This window comes from Alosa alosa, chromosome 16 (assembly GCF_017589495.1).
Source record: "Alosa alosa isolate M-15738 ecotype Scorff River chromosome 16, AALO_Geno_1.1, whole genome shotgun sequence".
Taxonomy (NCBI): domain Eukaryota; kingdom Metazoa; phylum Chordata; class Actinopteri; order Clupeiformes; family Clupeidae; genus Alosa; species Alosa alosa.
The window spans coordinates 32,949,085-32,971,037 of NC_063204.1; the positions used below are offsets into that span (position 1 = coordinate 32,949,085).

At 41.5% G+C, this 21,953-nt stretch overlaps 1 protein-coding gene across 1 annotated transcript in view; it reads left to right on the forward strand.

Moving 5' to 3' along the window:
- Positions 1-21,953, forward strand: part of uba5 (ubiquitin-like modifier activating enzyme 5) — a 59,965-nt gene that overhangs the window by 29,778 nt on the left and 8,234 nt on the right. Inside the window, exons 10-11 of the mRNA XM_048266493.1 lie at positions 12,815-12,890; positions 14,640-14,746. Of these exons, the coding sequence (XP_048122450.1) occupies positions 12,815-12,890; positions 14,640-14,746 (183 nt within the window). The remainder of the gene's footprint in view (positions 1-12,814; positions 12,891-14,639; positions 14,747-21,953) is intronic.

Genomic DNA, 21,953 nt, shown 5'->3' on the forward strand with positions numbered 1-21,953 from the left:
ATAGTCAAAACTGCACGAAATTGGAAGTGTATGATCATTATGACACCATCTGTATGCACGCCAAGTTTTGTGGAATTCCGTTCATGGGGGGCCACACAATAAATTAATTTATGTTACTATACACCAACTGGCCTGTAGGTGGCCGGAGACAGTTTTCTGTGAATATCTCGAGAACCGTAGGGCCTAGGAGGTCCATCTTTTTTATGTATGTTGGTCTTAAGGGGGCATGTCAACCCATCCCGTTACCACTTATTTCATGTATAGCGCCACCTAGTTAAAAATTAAAAAGCAAAAAGTTTTGTGTACTTTCGTTCATGGGGGGCCTTACAATAAAATAATTTATGTGTACATTTAGTGACGTACACCAACAAGGATTCCCGGGACACTGAAAGACCGGGGTACACGAAACTTGGTGGGCATGTACCCCCACATGGATAGCATGGAACCGTCATTTTTCGTTTTGATCTGTATCATAACAGACAAGTGCTTGCATGCTAGCTAGCACCTACATGCCGCTAGCATAGTATATATAGCATGTATATATGGATAACAGCGACACATTAAAAAAGACCAGACCAAATAACAATGTGTGCCTTTTTAAATCAGCTTTGCCATTTTCAATCAAATAGGCTACAACTCACATGATCTTTACAGCTAACAATAACGTTAGCCTGTTGCACAAAATGACAAACTTTGCTGCTAGTCCTAATATTAAATGTCATTATAATCAATATACATGATGATTATAAAACCACAAAGGCCAATGTTTACTGTGAATGTCGCAATATATCAATAAATATCACTTACTCGAGAGGGTTCAGCACAGCCGTGTCCCAGCAAAGAAAATATCCACTGATCTGATTCTCGTCTCGGCTCTTGGTGTACTGTCAAGTTCAACCATTACTAATAATAATAATATAATAATAATAATAATAAATATAGCTGCAAGCAGCAATGAGGGGGCCAAGCAGGCAGATCAGCAGGCCAGATTTGCCATGTAACTCAAGGACGTTGTATCAGACATATAGCATTAAGCAGTGACAGCAAGTTCAATGCCAAACAACCCAAGATTGGCTGAGTTACAAGTTCAAGTTTCACATCAAAACATAGCTGATTTTGTGGGGCTGAACCAGGGCTGAGTGTCGGCGCCCCCTCCCCCAGCCAGCCCACCACCACAACCGCCCGTGCCCATCCCACCCCGCCCCACCCTGCCCCACCCTTGCACGCACGCATTAGAATGAACTCGATAGAACTTGCTGTAATCAGTTTCATATCAAAAATAAAAGATCGACTGAGATATGATCACACTTGCTGTGATTTAAACATAGAGGTCAAAGATTGACGTCATAGGGTGTGTTGAACTTGGCTTGACCCAAGAATTCCAATGATACCTCATTTTGACATTCTGGTCAACTGGTCAAAAGTTACGTCCGTGAACACACGTCCAACTTTGGCCTGTTTGTGGCGCTAGAGCGCTTGAGGTGCCGCTATGAAACTTGGTGAAATTAATTATTTGACTGTCCCGAATCAGTGTGCAAAGTTGTATAACTTTTTACCAGACGGTTCTATGGGCTGCCATTGACTTCCATTGCAGAATAATGCACATCAGCAACTACTGGCCAAAATGCATTATTGCCAATTACAGAGCCCCCTGGAGGTCAAAGGTCACCAAATTTCTTGAGCGTTCTCCCGATGGGGTCTGAGGTACATGTACTAAGTTTGGTTTTGATACATGAAAACGTTGCTGAGATATGAAATCACTTCCTGTTTGGCGGCTTCGCCGCATATTTTGATTGGCTTTTACAGGCCAAAGCTTCTGTCAATTGTTCCAGAAAGCAATGCACTGATAAGTCATGGTCTGAAGATGGTCTCTGCCAATTTTGGTGAGGATCCGCTGAAATTTGTGACCTGCGAAAGTTTGTATGTGTTTTTGATTAAATCCAATATGGCGGCCGAATCAATTACGATGACATCACAAGTTGACTTGGGTCGGCCTAAGGACCTCCAACAGTATTACCAAACACCACTAGTGTGTTTTAATTCTAAGCACAACAGCAGCTACAGGCCAAAAGGCATGTTTCTAAATTACAGCACCCCCTAGAGGTCAAAGGTCACCAGATTTCTTGAGCGTCCCCCTGATTGGGTCCTGAGTCCATGCACGAAGTTTGGCTTTGATACATGCAAGGGTTGCTGAGATATGACCTCACTTCCTGTTTGGCTGCTTCGCCGCAAGTTTCGATTGGATGTTACAGCCGAATGCTACTGTCAATTTTTCCAAAAAGCAATGCACTGATAAGTCATGGTCTGAAGATGGTCTCTGCCAATTTTGGTGAGAATCCGCTGAAATTTGTGACCTGCGAAAACTTGTACGTGTTTTTGATTAAATCCAATATGGCGGCCGAATCAATTATGATGACATCACAAGTTGACTTGGGTCGGCCTAAGGACCTCCAACAGTATTACCAGACACCACTATTGCATTTTAATTCTAAGCACAACTGCAGCTACAGGCCAAAAGGCATGTTTCTTAATTACAGCGCCCCCTAGAGGTCAAAGGTCACCAGATTTCTTGAGCGTCCCCTTGATTGGGTCCTGAGTCCATGTACTAAGATTGGTTATGATAGATGAATGGGTTGCTGAGATATGAACTCACTTCCTGTTTGGCGGCTTCGCCGCGATATTTCGATTGGCTGTTATGGGCTTAACGGTTTGAGTTCAAGAGGCTAAAAGGGATAACTTTTGTGAGGATTGATGTGAAGATCAAGTGTGTCAAGTTTGGTGTTGATCGGACAAAATTTGTGACCTGTGAAGTTTTAGTTTCACTTTCACTAAAATCCAATATGGCGGAAAATCCATCATGGCGGAAATTGACGTCATAGGATGCGTTGAACTCGGCTTGGTCCAAGGATTCCAACGATACCTCATTTTTGACAATCGCCATACGGGTCAAAAGTTACGTCGCGTGGAACGACATCCAACTTTGGCCTGTTGGTGACGCTAGAGTGCTCTAGGTGCCATCATGAAACTTGGTGACATTAATCATGGGACTGTCCCTAATCAGTGTGCCAAATTTCAAAACTTTTCACCAGACGGTTCTATGGGCTGCCATAGACTTCCATGGCGGAATAATAATAAATATAGCTGCAAGCAGCAATGTGGGGGCCAAGCAGGCAGTTCAGCAGTCCAGCAGTCCAGATTTGCCATGCAACTCAATGCCGTGGCATCAGGCATATAGCATTAAGCAGTCACAACAAGTTCCATGTCAAACAACCCAAGATTGGCTGAGTTACAAGGTCAAGTTTCACATCAAAACATAACTGATTTTGTGGGGTTGAACCAGGGCTGAGTGTCGCCGCCCCCTCACCCAGCCAACCCACCGCCGCAATCGCCCCTGCCCGTCCCACCCCGCCCCACCCTTGTAAGCACGCATTAGAATTAACTGGATGGAACTTGCTGTCAACAGTTTCACATCAAAAATAAAAGATCGATTGAGATATGATCATGCTTGCTGTGATTTAAACATAGAGGTCAACAATTGACGTCATAGGGTGTGTTGAACTCGGCTTGGCCCAAGGATTCCAATGATACCTCATTTTGCCATTCGGGTCAACAGGTTAAAAGTTACGCCCCAGAAACACAAGTCCAACTTTGGCCTGTTGGTGGCGCTTAGAGCTTGAGGTGCCGCATGAAACTTGGTGAAATGAATTATTGGACTGTCCCCAATTAGTGTGCAAAATTGTATAACTTTTACCAGACGGTTCTATGGGCTGCCATTGACTTCCATTGCAAAATAATGCGATCAGCAACTATTGGCCAAAATGCATTTTGTCAATTACGGAGCCCCTAGAGGTCAAATGTCACCAATTTTTTGAGCGCCCTCCCGATGTGATCTGAGGTACATGTACTAAGTTTGGTTTTGATACATGAATGCTTTGCTGAGATATGAAATCACTTCCTGTTTATGGCTTCAACAAGAAATTTTGATTGGCTGGTACAGGCCAAAGCTTCTGTCAATTGTTCCAGAAAGCAATGCACTCATCAGGCATGGTCTGAAGATGGTCTCTGCCAATTTTGGTGAGGAACAGATTAAATTTGTGACCTGCCAAAACTTTTTGTGTTTTTGATTTAATCCAATATGGCGGCCGAATCAATTACGATGACATCACAAGTTGGCTTTGGTCGGCCTAAGGACCTTCAACAGTAGTACCAGACACCACTAGTGGGTTTTAATTCTAAGCAAAACTGCTGCTACAGGCCAAAAGGCATGTTTCTTAATTACAGCCTCTAGAGGTCAAAGGTCACCAGATTTCTTGAGCGTCCCCTGATTGGGTCCTGAGTCCATGGACTAAGTTTGGTTATGATAGGTGAATGGGTTGCTGAGATATGAGCTCACTTCCTGTTTGCGGCGGCCAAGAAATTTTCGATTGATATTACGGGTGAACAGTTATAGTTCAAGATGAAAATCGATAACTTTTTAGCGGCTTGGTCTGAAGGTGTTATGTGCTAAGTTTTCGCGGAAAATCGGACAAACTATGTGAGGCGCGGAAACTTTTTAAAGGTTTTTGACAAAATCCAAAATGGCGGAAAATCCATCATGGCGGAAATTGACGTCATAGGGTGCGTTGAACTCGGCTTGGTCCAAGGATTCCAAAGATACCTCATTTTTGACAATTGGGCATACGAGTCAAAAGTTACGTATATGCGGAACGCATGTCCAACTTTTGCCTGTTGGTGGCGCTTAGAGCTGAGGTGCCGGCATGAAACTTGGTGCAATTAATTATTGGCCTGTCCCCAATCAGTGTACCAAATTTCACAACTTTTCACCAGTCGGTTCTATAGGCTGCCATAGACTTCAATGGCGGAAGCGTAATAATAATAGGGAAGAAAAGATAGAATCATAAAGGGTTGCCCTGCAGCTTCGGGCTGCTTGGCCCCTTAATAAATATAGCTGCAAGCAGCAATGAGGGGGCCAAGCAGAGAGATCAGCAGGCCAGATTTGCCATGTAAGTCAATGCTGTTGCATCAGACATATAGCCTTAAGCAGTCACAGCAAGTTCCATGCCATACAACCCAAGATTGGCTGAGTTACAAGGTCAAGTTTCACATCAAAACATAACTGATTTTGTGGGGGCTGAACCAGGGCTGAGTGTCGCCCCCCTCCCCCAGCCAGCCCACCGCCAAGAACCGCCCCTGCCCATCCCATTCCTCCGCCCACCCTTGCACGCGACGCATTAGAATTAACTGGATGGAACTCGCTGTCATCAGTTTCACATCAAAAATAAAAGATTGACTGAGATATGATCACACTTGCTGTGATTTAAACACAGAGGTCAAAAATTGACGTCATAGGGTGTGTTGAACTCGGCTTGGCCCAAGGATTCCAATGATACCTCATTTTGCCATTCGGGTCAACAGGTCAAAAGTTACGCCCGTGGAACACAAGTCCAACTTTTGGCCTGTTGGTGGCACTAGAGCTTTTGAGGTGCCGCATGAAACTTGGTGAAATGAATTATTGGACTGTCCCCAATTAGTGTGCAAAATTGTATAACTTTTTACCAGACGGTTCTAAGGGCTGCCATTGACTTCCATTGCAAAATAATGTGCATCAGCAACTATTGGCCAAAATGCATTTTTGTCAATTACGGAGCCCCCTAGAGGTCAAATGTCACCAAATTTCTTGAGCGTCCTCCCGATGTGGTCTGAGGTACATGTACTAAGTTTGGTTTTGATACATGAAAGCGCTTGCTGAGATATGAAATCACTTCCTGTTTGGTTTCTTCACAAGAAATTTTGATTGGCTGGTACAGGCCAAAGCTTCTGTCAATTGTTCCAGAAAGCAGTGCACTCATCAGGCATGGTCTGAAGATGGTCTCTGCCAATTTTGGTGAGGAATAGATGAAATTTGTGACCTGCCAACACTTTTTTGTGTTTTTGATTTAATCCAATATGGCGGCCGAATCAATTACGATGACATCACAAGTTGGCCTGGGTCGGCCTAAGGACCTTCAACAGTAGTACCAGACACCACTAGTGGGTTTTAATTCTAAGCACAACTGCTGCTACAGGCCAAAAGGCATGTTTTATTAATTACAGCGCCCCCTAGAGGTCAAAGGTCACCAGATTTCTTGAGCGTCCCCCTGATTGGGTCCTGAGTCCATGGACTAAGTTTGGTTATGATAGATCAATGGGTTGTTGAGATATGAGCTCACTTCCTGTTTAGCGGCTTCACAAGAAATTTCGACATTGGCTGTTACGCTAACGGTTTTAGTTCAAGACAAAAAGCAATGCATTAATGAGGCATGGTCTGTAGATGATATCTGTGAAGTTTGGTGTCGATCGGACAAAATTTGTGACCTCTGATACGTTTTAAGAGATTTTGATGAAATCCAAAATGGCGGAAAATGACGTCATAGGGTGCGTTGAACTCGGCTTGGTCCAAGGATTCCAACGATACCTCATTTTTGACAATCGGATAAACAGGTCAGAAGTTACGTGCGTGAACGCAAGTCCAACTTTGGCCTGTTGGTGGTGCTAGAACGCGGGAGGTGCCGACATGAAACTTGGTGACATGAGTCATTGGACTGTCTCCAATCAGTGTGCCAAATTTCAGAACTTTTTGCCAGACGGTTCTATGGGCTGCCATAGACTTCCATGGCGGAATAATAATAATAATAAGAAAACTAACAAACACAATGGTTGCCTCGCAGCTTCGCTGCTTGGCCCCCAATAAGAAATCATAGAAAAACAATGGGGCTTCGCTGCTTGGCCCCCAATAATCAATAAGAAATCATAGAAAAACAATGGGGCTTCGCTGCTTGGCCCCCAATAATAATAAGAAATCATAGAAAAACAATTGGGCTTCGCAGCTTCGCTGCTTGGCCCCCAATAATAAGAACAAATAGAAACACAATGGGTGCCTTCGCAGCTTCGCTGCTTGGCCCCCAATAATAATAGTAAGAAATCATAGAAACACAATGGGGCTTCGCAGCTTCGCTGCTTGGCCCCCAATAATAATAAGAAGAATACGTAGAATCACTATAGGTTGCCTCGCAGCTTCGCTGCTTGGCCCCCAAAGATAGCTGCAAGCAGCAATGTGGGGGCCAAGCAGTTGAGCAGGAGTTGTCATGGCAACCCAATGTTGTTACATTATACACACACCCAATTAACCCCCCATCCCACACACACACATATACACAGATAAACCTCCTCTCCCACACACCCCAATAGCCCCCTACACATACGCATACCTCAAACATTCCAAATGTATTGTGCGTCCTTAGGTTGTAGTCACGAGTCCACATACCAAGTTTGGTGTCGATACGAGAAAGTGTTGATAATTATAGCGCCCCTAGTGTTCAAAGGTCACTAAATATATTGAGCGTCTTCGGGATGTGTCCCGAGTCCATGTACCAAGTTTGGTGTCGATACGAGAAAGTGTTGCAAATTATAGCACCCCTAGTGGTCAAAGGTCACTAAATGTATTGTCCTAATTCAGGATGTGCTCCCGAGTCAATGAGCCAAGTTTGGTTTCGAGCACGCGGAAAGCATTGAAGAAATATGAGCCCACTTCCTGTGATTATAGCCACATAGTGGTCAAAATTTACCACATTTCTTGAGCGTCCTCCTGATTGGGTCCTGAGCCCATATACCTAGTTTGGTTTTGATATGTGAAAGCATTGCGGAGATATCACTTCACTTCCTGTTTGGCGGCTTTGCCGCCAAACTTGATTGGTCGTCACAGGCAACCGGTTTTGAACATGTCTCCAAAAAGCAATGTGTTTATGAGTCATGGTCTGACGATCATCTGCGCCAAGTTTCGTGGAAAATCGGAGAAACTTTGTGACCTTTGATGCCTTTTAAGTGTTTTTGATGACATCCAATATGGCGGTTGGATCATTTATGTTGACGTCACATGTTGGCATGTTGCGGCCTAAGGACCTCTCAAGGTATTAACAGATATCACTAATATGCTTTAATTCCAAACACATGACCCGCTACAGGCTAAAACGCATTTTTGGTAATTATAGCCACCTATAGGTCAAAAGTCACCAAATTTATTGAGCCTCCTCCTAATTGGGTCCTGAGACCCTATACTGAGTTTGGTGTTGATACGTGAAAGCCTTGCTGAGATCACTTCACTTCCACTTCACTTCCAAACTTGATTGGTCGTGATGGGCGACGGGTTTTGAATATGGCTCCTAAAAGCAATGCATTTATGAGTCATGGTCTGAAGATCATCTGCGCCAAGTTTCGCGGAAAATCGGACAAACTTTGCCAACTTTGATGCCTTTTAGGTGTTTTTGATTAAATCCAATATGGCAGCCTGATCAATTACGTTTACCTCATAAATTCACATCTGCGTTGAGTTCGGTCTCATCCAAGGATTCCAAATATACCTTAATGTTCAAAATGTGGTGTACCGTTCAAACGTTATGTGCATAGATGTAATAAAAAAATTGAAATGTTGGTGGTGCTAGAGCACTCAAAGTGCAGACTTGAAACTTTGATAAATTAAAGATATGACTGAACCGAATCAATGTGCCGAATATCCCAACTTTTTACTGTATGGTTTAATGGCAAATTAGCGCTTCGCTATAATAATAATAATAATAAGAAGAAGAATACGTAGAATCACTATGGTTGCCCCGCAGCTTCGCTTGGCCCCAATAAGAAGAATATGAGAATCACTATGGGTTGCCTCGCAGCTTTGCTGCTTGGCCCCCAATAAGAAGAAGAAGAATCATAGAATCACTATGGGGCTTCGCAGCTTCGGGCTGCTTGGCCCCCAATAATAATAAGAAGAATAACGTTAGAATCACTATAGGTTGCCTCAAGAGTTTGGCTGCTTGGCCCCTAGCCCCACACACACATACCTCAAACATTCCAAATGTATTGTAGCGCCCTAGGTTGTAGTCACGAGTCCACATACCAAGTTTGGTGTCGACTGAGAAAGTGTTGATAATTATAGCTCTAGTGTTCAAAGGTCACTAAATATATTGAGCGCCTTCGGGATGTGTCCCGAGTCCATGTACCAAGTTTGGTGTCGATAATGGAAAGTGTTGCAAATTATAGCACCCCTAGTGGTCAAAGGTCACTAAATGTATTGTCCTAATTCAGGATGTGCTCCCGAGTCAATGAGCCAAGTTTGGTTTCGATACGTGAAAGCATTGAAGAAATATGAGCCCACTTCCTGTGATTATAGCGCCACATAGTGGTCAAAATTTACCACATTTCTTGAGCGCCCTCCTGATTGGGTCCTGAGCCCATATACCTAGTTTGGTTTTGATATGAAAGCATTGGCGGAGATATCACTTTCACTTCCTGTTTGGCGTGCTTTGCGCCAAACTTGATTTGGTCGTCAGGCAACGGTTTTGAACATGTCTCCAAAAAGCAATGTGTTTATGAGTCATGGTCTGATCGATCATCTGCGCCAAGTTTCGCGGAAAATCGGAGAAACTTTGTGACCTTTGATGCCTTTTAAGTGTTTTGATGACATCCAATATGGCGGTTGGATCATTTATGTTGACGTCACATGTTGGCATGTTGCGGCCTAAGGACCTCTCAAGGTATTAACAGATATCACTAATATGCTTTAATTCCAAACACATGACCCGTTACAGGCTAAAACGTAATTTTGGTAATTATAGCGCCACCTATAGGTCAAAAGTCACCAAATTTATTGAGCCTCCTCCTAATTGGGTCCTGAGACCCTATACTGAGTTTGGTGTTGATACGTGAAAGCCTTGCTGAGATCACTTCACTTCCACTTCACTTCCAAACTTGATTGGTCGTGATGGGCGACGGGTTTTGAATATGGCTCCTAAAAGCAATGCATTTATGAGTCATGGTCTGAAGATCATCTGCGTCAAGTTTTCGTGAAAATCGGACAAACTTTGCCAACTTTGATGCCTTTTAGGTGTTTTGATTAAATCCAATATGGCAGCTCGATCAATTCTGTTTACCTCATAAATTCACATCTGGCGTTGAGTTCGTCTCATCCAAGGATTCCAAATATACCTTTAATGTTCAAAATGTGGTGTATGCCGTTCAAACGTTATGTGCATAGATGTAATAAAAAAATTGAAATGTTGGTGGTGCTAGAGCACTCAAAGTGCAGACTTGAAACTTTGATAAATTAAAGATATGACTGAACCGAATCAATGTGCCGAATATCCCAACTTTTTACTGTATGGTTTAATGGCAAATTAGCGTTTCGTTATAATAATAATAATAATAAGAAGAAGAATACGTAGAATCACTATGGGTTGCCTCGCAGCTTCGCTGCTTGGCCCCCAATAAGAAGAATACGTAGAATCACTATGGGTTGCCTCGCAGCTTTGCTGCTTGGCCCCCAATAAGAAGAAGAAGAATACGTAGAATCACTATGGGTGGCCTCGCAGCTTCGCTGCTTGGCCCCCAACAAATAGAAACACAATGGGTGCCTTCGCAGCTTCGCTGCTTGGCCCCCAATAAGAAACAATAGAAACACAATGGGTGCCTTCGCAGCTTCGCTGCTTGACCCCCAATAATAGGAAAAGCTTGAAACACAATGGGTGCCTTCGCTGCTTGGCCCCCAATAATAATAATAATAATAATAGTAATAATTACAGTAAAGGTGCTCCGCTGATCGGACATGGGTCCATTCAGGATCTGCTGTTTGACAGTAGAATTTACGGCACCGCCCGGAGGCAGAGCTGATCCTCTGTGGTGCCAAAACGAATGTGACAGTCACGCGGGTTTGGTGACTTGAAGGCGGATCCACCTAGGAGTCTACTGCTGTGTGGGAAACACCATATATACCCCAACAACACCCTAGCAACCATCTTAATGACCTTAGCAACACCCTAGCAACCATCTTAATTACCCTAGCAACAACCTAGCAACCACCACTATAATGTGACACAAGCAACCACCATATTAACCAACATGAGTACCGTAGCAACCAGCATAGCAACCGCCATAGGTACCATAGCAACACCCTAGCAACCATACTAATTACCCTTATTAAGAGGGTTAAGGCTGCCAGTCTTATGACATGTCATTTTCTATATTTTTGATATGTTGCTGAGTTGATCATAAACGGCCCCTAGCAATGAAGAAAAGTGATTGATAATGACTGACCGACTATTATTGTGTTACATGCTTCAAATGTAAAGCACTTTGAGCTGCATTCTGTGTATGAAAGGTGCTATACAAATAAAGCTTATTATTATTATTATTATTATTATTACCCTAGCAACTATCTTAATTACCCTAGCAACAACCATGCAACCATCACTATGTGACCCTAGCATCCACCATAGCAACCAGCATGATTACCCTAGAAACCACTTTATTTATGTGTTCTTGCTTACTGGATGTTGCGTTAATGCAGATAACTTTTGATCCATGTGCCTGATTTTCAAAAATGAGGTACTATTGCAATCCTTTTGGCAAACTGCACCTGACCAAGCCCACTTCTAGTTTATAATTGAATTTCCTCATTTTCTCACAAAAAAGGAAAATTATTATAAGTGTGATCTCACAGAATATGAACCATAAATTATGTCTACATCATTGGTAATTGAGCTAAAGTAAACATCTGTTAAGTATTTTTACTTAAATTGTTATGGCTGTATTGATTTAAAAGCCTAATAATGTGGTGGGAACATTGGCTGAGTAACATAAATATCTTACAAGGGTTAAGCGTGTTGCACAGAATACCTTCAATGGTTTCCTAAGGAAAAATGTTAAGGGATTTATTTCACTGAAAGGGGTTTTACAGCAGAAAAAATCTACAGTTTCCACAGAGATTGTTTATTTGCTAATTCACGCCTGCTTTTCCGAGGGTGGACATTTTTGCCAAATATGGAACTGTCCAAAATAGCAATGAGGGGGCCAAGCAGGTAGCAGTGAATGTGAATAATTTTGACCTGTTGGTGGCGCTAGAGGATTAGACCTAGGGGCATGGAAATTGGTGTGCGTGGTCAGGGCCATGCCCTGATGCCTTGTACTAAATTTGGTTTCGATTTATGAAAGGGTTACTGACGTGAGTTCACTTCCTGTTTCTCTAGCGCTGCCCGAGTGGTCAAAAATCTGACAAATAACTTATGTTGGGCTTTGTCTAAAGATCAAATGTGCCAAGTCTTGTCCAGATTGGTCAAAGTTTGTGGTCTCTGAGGCTTTTCTTGCATTTAAAATGTTTAACTGATGGTGGCACTAGATGGTGAGACATAGTGGCATGTGATGCTGCCTACAGAGACTACAGAAACCAGGGTTTTTACATTGTAATTATGAAATTGGCAGCTAGTGGTCGTGAGGAGATTATTGCTGAATGTGACAAAAAATTTTATGGGCTTGAAATCGCGTAGAATGCACCTTTAATATATGAAATAAGACTACGTTTCCCATTGATTTTGGCCGCACCCATACAATTTCATATTCCAGAGGGTTAAGTGCAATAATGTGAAGATACACAATACTTGACATACGTTATGTAAGGGATAATGGACGACACGGTGGTCTGTTAACAGAAATTAATGCACGGTTGAGGTTGTAATACGGCCCGACGCGCCGCGTAAGTGCATTAAATTCTGTTAACAGACCACCGTGGAGTCCATTATCTCGCTTATTCCACTGTTGCCACTTGCGGTGTGTTCATCTGTTATAATTTAATCGTTTTAATCGCTAGAACTGTCTTGTTTGTAGAACTACTTTTTCCTGACACATTTCATCAAATAACATAATGTTATTGGTTGTTCTAAATTACGTAGGGCAATGGGAAATTCAACCAAGCAGTGAAATAATAATAATTAACAAATGCACTTCCAATTAGAAAAATGAGGCACAGAGACCCAGGGAAGATGTGGCTGAAGTCAAAGACGAAGTGGTGCATGAAGACAATGAATGGGGTGAGTATGGTACCTTATCTTGATACACTGCAAACTGCAAAAACTGTTATCTAAGCAAGTGTTAATAATGTGATATTAAGATAAAATAAAATCAAACTGACTTAGACTTAATTTAATCCTTTGGTGCCTGTACCGAACTTTCCATTTTCAGTGCTGAATGACCACCTCACAAACAAAATACATATTTCTCTAAAATATTAGTGAAGTAATGTCTATCCGTAAATCATCAAAATCTCATTTAATTCACATATAAACGCATTTTTGACATATTTGTCTACAAGAGAGAGACATGAGACAGAGTGTATGAAACAATTAATTTTGTGGGTGATTTAACAAAACCTTATTTGAACAAATATATGTATCTGTTCAAAAGTTATACACTACAAAAACGGCTTATCTAATAAAATCTAACCTAGTGTTATTAATCTTAAATAAAGGTCAAAGTTAACATTGTTTTCAGTATAAAAAGACTTACCTAGCACTTTCACTTCAATCATACTTAATTTAAGAAGAGTTTAACTCCTTTTAAGATGTTTCATCCTGAAAACAAGCAAATGTGTCTGCCAGTGTGTTATTTTAAATTTGTCTTATCAAGACAAATTTACTTAAGTCAAAGTCTTCATAAGTTAAGTATAAATTTTCTTTCGAGAGAGTGCAAGGTAAGTCTCCTCATATTAAAAACAATCCCAAATAGATTTTGTTTTTTGCAGTGTGATAAATATAGTCATAAAAATGTGATTTAGAATGTTGTCAAAGCTCCCATTGAAACAAGTTCTTTTTTGCGGAAATACATACAATATGCACTAGTGTGTTAGGCCCTCATAACAACAAACACAATTGTTTGAATGCATTTAGTTTATATGCATTTATTTGTATAAGAATCATTCAAAAAGTTATATATTATTGATTTTGTATATTAATCATTCGTAAATAGGCTACATGTCAGTCAGTAGGCTAATATGTGTTGGTCTGTTTGTCTGTCTCATGAAGGTCTGTGCAGTGGAATAACATCATTATTGACCATAATGAGACAAAACGTATTTATGTAATCACTGCATTGCACTGAGTATGTATTATTAAATTGATTTATTGCAACCACGATGATCCTGGGTTGAAAGCAAAGCGAGTAAAATCGCCAAAGTAGCCTAGTGCCTCTCTTGCAATTTAGCAGTAAGTGTATTTATTATGTTCCTTTCTTTGTGCTGATTTCTGAAATTGTGTTCCTAAACATCTCTAGCATGTGAAATAAGACCTACTACAGTAGGCCAACAGTAGGCATATTACAGTAAGTTCTGACGTCGTATAGGGTGGGCAGTGGCATGATCTGCCCACCCGACCTTCTACTAACCGCGCTCTAGCTGCAGTTCCATTATCGGTCGACAGATTTACATAGACAAACAGCAGGCGCTGTTCAATTATTTCAGGGCAGTGACGTCACTGCCCTACCAGAAATTAAATGTAACGTTACAGTAGGCCTACAACAACTACGGATATGATCAACAAAATCTTTGCAATATTTTCGAAATTTCTTTGCAAATCATACAAAAATGTAACATGATTGTTTATTATTGTAATCAGTGGCAAAGTACTCAAACAACATTTTATTTAAAAAAAAAATATATTTTGTGGATCTACTTTTCTAGTGGATGAATCTTTATTAGGGCTCTGCCCCTCCTGCCCTAGTGAACGAGCCGTGTCTGAGTGTATATGAATATTTAAATGATTTTTGGACACTCTTCTCTCTGACAGGTATCGAGTTAGTGTCTGAGATCACTGAAGAGGAGCTGAAGGTGGCATCTGGACCTGCGCTTACCTTGCCAGATGGCATTACTTTAGCTTATACTATTCCAGTGGAGGTGAGTAATCAGCAGTAAACAGAGGTATCATTCCTGCAAACCAGTTGCTTTTCAGCAAAATTCGACTTATTCAAAATATGTCATTCATGTGAATATTGTAGATCTGAAGAGCTTTTTTGGTTGGGGGGCAATTTGTGAAACTATCGGCGATTTCATACAAGTGATCAAGGGAGAAAGTGACCAGACATAGACAGAGAATGACAGGCATGATTGGCCTCTCTTTGTGCTATTTTTGCAGACCTACCTAGTTGTTTGCGGGCTTTAGCTCTCTCACTTTCTGTGACGCAAAGCCTGCTTGCAGCAGCGATATGACTGAGGAAAAGAAGAAACTGTTGGCTAACAAACTAATGCCCCATGCTACACTAAAGTGTATCTCTGACTATAGACTCAAAATAAAACATCACATTGTTAGGCTACTTTTCTTCTGCCCTCGGTGGGTTTAAATTAAAAACTTGCTGCTTAACAAGTGTTACTTGCACATTCACATTCCCGCAGCGAAACAAAAAAAATCTGCACTGAGCCTAATAGTTTGCACCTCAGCCTAATAGTTTAATGTTGTCTTGGAAAGTTATTGTTTGTTCACATATTATTTCAGTTTCAGTTAGCATTATATTTTCCATGTGTCGCAGATGGTTAGACATTTTCAGGGTTAGCCTATATATCATAATTCTTGATTGTTAGCGTGCAAACAAGCGAGACCTAGGGCCCTATTTTGCACCCTGGCCCATGGCATAAAACTTGTTTTCTACCCGGCGCAAAGTTTATTTTGTTATTTTGCATGTGTATTTTTTTTAGGTCATTTTCACTACCGGTTTTTTTTTTCAGCAGAGTCTAGGCTATCCAGATTTGTCATCATTTAATGTATTAGTACTAGCATTTATTTTGATTTTTAAAGAATTAAAATATAAAAAGCCTATTATAAAAATGGTATATTTTGACATGTATCTCACCACAGCAAGCTCATAGCTCTACATGCATTTCATGTGTGTGTAGGGCAGACTGTCCTGAATCTGTTGGAGGGATACTCTGGGGCTGAGCAATTTACAGAAATATGTGGTGTGTGATTTACGGAAATAAATGCCATTTTTTATTTAGTGATGAAAAATGACCTTTCTGGGCTCCATATCTGTGACAGGAACTGATCTGACCCGAGTTTGTGTGTTAGCTTGTGTGTTCCTATGGTGAATGCACTCATAATGAGTCTCAACTTTTTACTGCATTGCCATGAACAAAGGAAAGGGACAAAGGTGTTTCTTTGTTGAACTAATTGGGATGCAATGTGAGCCTTGAATTGGATGCCATGCAGCAATTTGCTAGGATCTCAAAACCAGATTATGAACATGCTTTGCCGTTGAGAAACACACGATAGCGTTGGATTATAAACATGCTTTGCCACAAAAACAGACAAACACGTGGGGTAAGTCAAGCTATATGAAGTTATTATTTTGCTGTCTGTTTTATAACCCAGAAGGGTGTACTTGGTATCAAATGATAGCTATGTGTCTCCTCTTTCATCTGACATGCGTGGCATATCTATCCGAACACGGGTCCGCGAGTAATTCAAACGAGAGTAATGGGTGTGCAGCATTGGTTTGTGTATGTGCGTTACTATTTTGCAGTCACTTCATCTGTCTTTATAAGCCAGAAGGATCGATATACATGGTACCAATGGATAGCCCTGTGTCTCCTCTTTCATCTGATATGCTTGCCATATCTATGCGATCACGGATTCGCGAGTAATTCAAACGAGAGTAATGGGTGCGCAGGTGAACGCAGAGAAGTATAGACTGTAATATAATGATGCAATTTGATACTTGATCGTACAGACAAGTGTGTTGTCTCGTTGGAAAGCCCCACTTCTGCTCTGTCACGCAATAAAGGTTTCATCTCGCTGCAATGAACAGTTCCGGAACAATCTAACAGAGAAGAAAGGGTGTGTTTTTTGACGCACTTTGCGTCAATCGGGTTCTAAGGGTTAAACAATGCACCCAGGGGTGTGGCAATTAACAACCTAGGGAGTGGCCTAGCGCATTGTCTAAAAATCGCTATTGTACACCACCTAAAACGCATTACGCCACTGACCAAGAGAAACCTGGTCAGAAGTCTATGGCGAGTTTATATGTTATTTTAAGAGCGCATTGTGCACAACACCATCCATCTATCCTCCATGACCTCCCACTCCACAGTACACCCGAGGCAAATAAATGATAACGCCAGACTATCAATGTTATTGTCTGTGTTGATAGTTTTATTTCTATAATTATTCTATCCTTGCATTTCAATGACCGCATTACATTTTGAGGGACTAGTTTGAGGGACGGAATTATACTTCCTCCGGTTAGTAGTACTGCGCCGAAAAGTAAACAGAGAAGTGCACTCCAATGGGGATACCTAGTAGTATTGGTAATATCAGTCCGCCGCTGCGCTGCTTATATGCCTACTACCAACTTCAGGGAACAAAGTATAACTATTGCAACGCGATGCGAGGGTAGTGTTGTATTTCTAACACTATTCTATCAACACAGACATTTACATCGATTGTCTGGAATTTGCCTCAGGTGTACTTTGGAGTGGGTAAGACTGTTTTTAGTGGCAGGCTAACACATACTGATGACTTGCGCTAGCCTAGCACCTGCAAACTCTGCAATTAGAAGGACTGGATGAAACGTGTTGAAAACAGTCTCCACTGATAAATATCACACTTGCTTACTTGAAAATGAGGTCCTATGTCCAAAATCCTGAACCACCCCTTTAAGTGTCCCTAAAGAACTCGCGTATCTAACAGTAGTTCCGCATTACATTAACCCTTAGAACCCAATTGACGCAAAGTGCGTCAAAAAACACACCCTTTCTTCTCTGTTACATTGCTGCGGAACTGTCAGGTGTGGACCTGACTGAATTGCGTGACAGAGCAGAAGTGGGGCTTTCCAACGAGACTACGCACTTGTCTGTACGATCAAGTATGAAAATTTAAAAAATCGTGAAATGAAATCAAATTGCATCATATTTACAGTCTATACTTCTCTGTATTCACCTGCGCACCCATTACTCTCGTTTGAATTACTCGTAAACCTGTGATCGCATAGATATGGCAAGCATATCGGATGAAAGAGTAGACACAGGGCTATCCATTGGTACCAAGTATATCGATCCTTCTGGGTTATAAAAACAGACGAAGTGACTACAAAATAATAACGTCATGTACAAAAGAGGAGACACAGAGCTATCATTTGATACCAAGTATATCCTTCCGGGTTATAAAACAGACAAAGTGACAGGAAAATGATAACTTCATATAGCTTGTTTTTTGTGTGTTTTTGTGGCAAAGCATGTTCATAATCCACTGCTATCATGCGTTTATCTATGGCAAAGCATGTTCATAATCCGGTTTTGAGATCCTAGCAAATTCCTGCATGGCATCCAATTCAAGGCTCATTGCATCCCAATTTGTTCGACAAAGAAATACCTTTTTGTCTTTACTTTGTTCATGGCAATGCAGTAAAAAGTTGTTGTAGAGAATTATCATGAGTGCACACACAGGCTAACACGCAAACTCAGGTCAAGTCAGATCTGTTCGTGTCACAGATATGGAGCAGAAAGGTCATTTTTCATCACTAAATGAAAAAATGACAAAAAAAAGCCATTTATTTCTGTAAGGTGCACACCACATATGTCTTGCTCAGCACCAAAGTCTCCCTCCACCATGGTTCTTATATTGCCAAATTTAGGACAGTCTGGTCTACACATACATGAAAGTCATGTCCAGCTGGCAGCTTGCTGTGGTGAGATACATTTCAAAATGTAAGAATTGTATAATACACGTTTTGTCTTTGTATTTTTTAAAAATCAAAATCAAATCAATGCAAGTATTAATATATGAAATGGTGGCAGATCTGGGTAGCCTGGACTGTGCTGAAAAAAATGTAGCATGTGTAAATGGCACTTACAATGACCAGGATAAATGCTTATAACTAAAGGTAGTGAGAATGGCCAAAAATAGAGTAGGGCTCATAGGGCTAAATAAAAAATGTCATTTATTTCCGTAAGGCACACACCACATATTTTTCACATTTGCTCAGCCCCAGAGAATCCCTCCACCATGGCAATAATATTGCAAGATTCAGGACAGTCTGCCACACACATGAAAGGCAAGTCGAGCTGCCAGCTTGCAGTGCTGAGATACATGTCAAAATATAAGATTTTTTATAATACGCTTTTTGTATTTTATTTATCAAAATTAAATCGATGCAAGTATTAATACATGAATTGTGGCAGATCTGGGTATTAAGGTTAAGTGCTTTGTTGTATGTGAGGATAAGTATTTTGAAGTTGATTCTGTGTTTGACTGTGAGCCAGTGGGGGTTGTGGAGGACAGGGGTGATGTGGTCTTGGTGGCGGGTGGACGTGATAAGGCGGGCAGCTGAGTTCTGGACATATTGAAGTTTGTTGGTGATTTTGTTTGCTAGTCCGTAAAGTAGTAGTCCAGTCTGGAGGTGATGGATGAGTGTTTCAGCGTTTCAGCTGCAGTGGTGGACAGAGATGATGGGTGGAGGCGTGCAATGTTACAGAGGTGAAAGAAGGCGGTTTTGGGGACGTAGTTGACATGCGGTACAAAGGAGAGGGTGGAATCGAAGATGGTTCCAAGGTTGCGGATGCAGGTGGAGGGGGTGACGTTGGAGATATCCATGTTGAGGGAAAAGGTCTGGGCATGTCGGGTGAGGGGGTTTGGACCAATTATGAGATTTATTTTAAATTAATTCTAAAAGTAAAACGATCATTGTTTCATTTTGCACTCAATCGTTTGGCCATACTGTATATCGTAGGTCCTATATGGAATTTTTCCAAAAATCGCTATTTTGCGAACGTTAACAGCACATCATAATTGTTGTTTGCACGAAAGTCATGCATTTTACATACTTCCATGTTAGGTGCCTCGCGAATTGACAGCATAGGCTAGCATATCCGCATTTAACTCATGTCCAGCAGCAGCAGCAGCGAAATGTGCTACTAATTGCATCAGTAGGCCTAGTGCGATATTTCCCGCTCCCCTGCTCCAGGGAGAAGGTGATCGGCTGCCCCTCCTCATTACCTTCTCATCTTCTGTGTGCGAGACCTAATGAAAGGCTTTTTTTTTTTTTTTTTTTTTTTGTGAGCGCTCGTGCCACTCTCAGCGACTGCCCATTTGCCTAGGCTACTGCCCGTATAAAAAACCGCCTCTGGTTTAGGATGTTGCAAAATATCGAAGTTGTAGAACATTTACATAGGTTAAACTACGTATGTTTAGCTTAAACTGTGGCCTATGTTTATTTTGTCCCCTATGCTTGTTTCATTCATCCGGCTTATGAAGGAGTAATTAAACATTACAGTGGGCAGTGCTTCGAATTGGCCAGCTTCACTCGCGGTCCGCGCGTGGGATCACGCGACTTTAATTTGTATTTTTCCAGTGAGACGCTGCAACAACCCAAACAACCGGTAGATGGCTCAAGTGAGCAGGGTGTCTCGTAAAAAGAAATGGAGCCTGGAAAACCCTACACAGACTTCACTACAGACTTTAGCAGACTGGTTTAGAAATAATATAATAGCCAGAAATATGCCTGCCCTAATAAAGAAATATTTGGTTAACTGCGAAAGTGAATCCCGTTTGCAGCCGTGAGACGCAGGGACAAATTAAACATTCTGGTTTCTCCGGTACAACGATGATAGACAGACATCATTTGGACAAAATATAGAGTATGAACCTCCGTTGCTCAGCCAAATGCCTTCCTGTTACGTCCTGTTATCACGCGGAGTTAGGCCTACAGGCGATATAAGCGATTTTTGATGGTCACAAGTTTACTTCATTAGGGACTGTTAAGTTATTTATTTAAGGGGCTACGGAGGAGTTTGGGAGTATTAGTCCAAAAAGCGTGACCCTCCCTCGCCAGCAATACATTTTTTCTATGACCCTCCAAAGTGATTATGCAAAAATCACTGTCAACTTTTTCCGGGTTAATCGCCTACTGTATTTTAACGTTTTCACATATTTGGCCATAAGCCGTTTATCATAGGCTATCACGAAACCAAACTACAAAGGCGAACACTTTAACAGGGGAATTAATTGGGCATGAATCATGCTGAGCGCTATTTCGCTACCTTAGAATAATAAGGTTCTATCTGCGTTTTGAGTAGGTACAACGGGACGATTGAAACGGGGCCGAATGAAACATTCCGGTTTTCTCCGAAAGTGCAACGATGATAGACAGTCATCATTTGGACAAAACATGGAGCATATTAACCTCCGTTGCTCAGCCAAATGCCTTCCTGTTACGTCCTGGTATCACGGAGTTACGAGCGATAAACTATTTTTGATGGTCACAAGTTTACTTCATTAGCGGTTTATTTTTTGGATTATTAAAGAGTGTTTTTCATTTAAAGGTTTGACTGCTTATTCAGTAGAGCATTTAGTGCTCTCCCCAATCCCAGACGTTCACATTGCATGTTTGTTTGTAAAGGATGCAACCATGAGATAGGCTATCGCTTGACAATAAATTGTTAACAGAACCAAGACATATAGCCCAGCAGCAATCTAGGGACTGATCGTTATTTATTGAAGGGGCCACCGGAGGAATTTTGAGTGCTTCAGTTGGAAGTTGCATGACCCTCTCTTGCCTGCTAGAAATTGTTCAATGACCCTCCGACAGAATTGTTAAAAAAGACATGACCCTCCCCTGCCAATTGTCTTCCTCGCGCCACAGCCCACACTTTGTGATAACATTCTTAAATCAATATTTCCCGTGAGCTTGCATGCTACCAGTCCTTCCTTTTCAAATGTGTTGTGCCTGTTTGCACAATTTCACAAATAATCATATGTGATTAATAGTATGACAAATAATCCCTGTGCATGGGGACCCGGGAAACAATGCATGCCAACTTTTTCCGTGTTTATCAATGTATTTTAACTTTTCCGCTTGTCTTGCCGTTTTAATGTTTTCCATTAGAATATCCCATATTTTAATACTCTCATAACAGCCCTGCCATCGGGCCTGTCTCTGTGTTGCCCTGTTGCTACCTTGCCCTTCCAACTTAAACAGATGTCTTCAAATCATCGTTTTCCTTGCTTGAAGGCGAACTTAGAGTGATAAACCTATTTAAGTTTTACTTGGCGATTGTCTTGAGAGCACGATTCATTGGTGCTTGCATGTTCGGCCTTATGTCCCACGTCGCACCT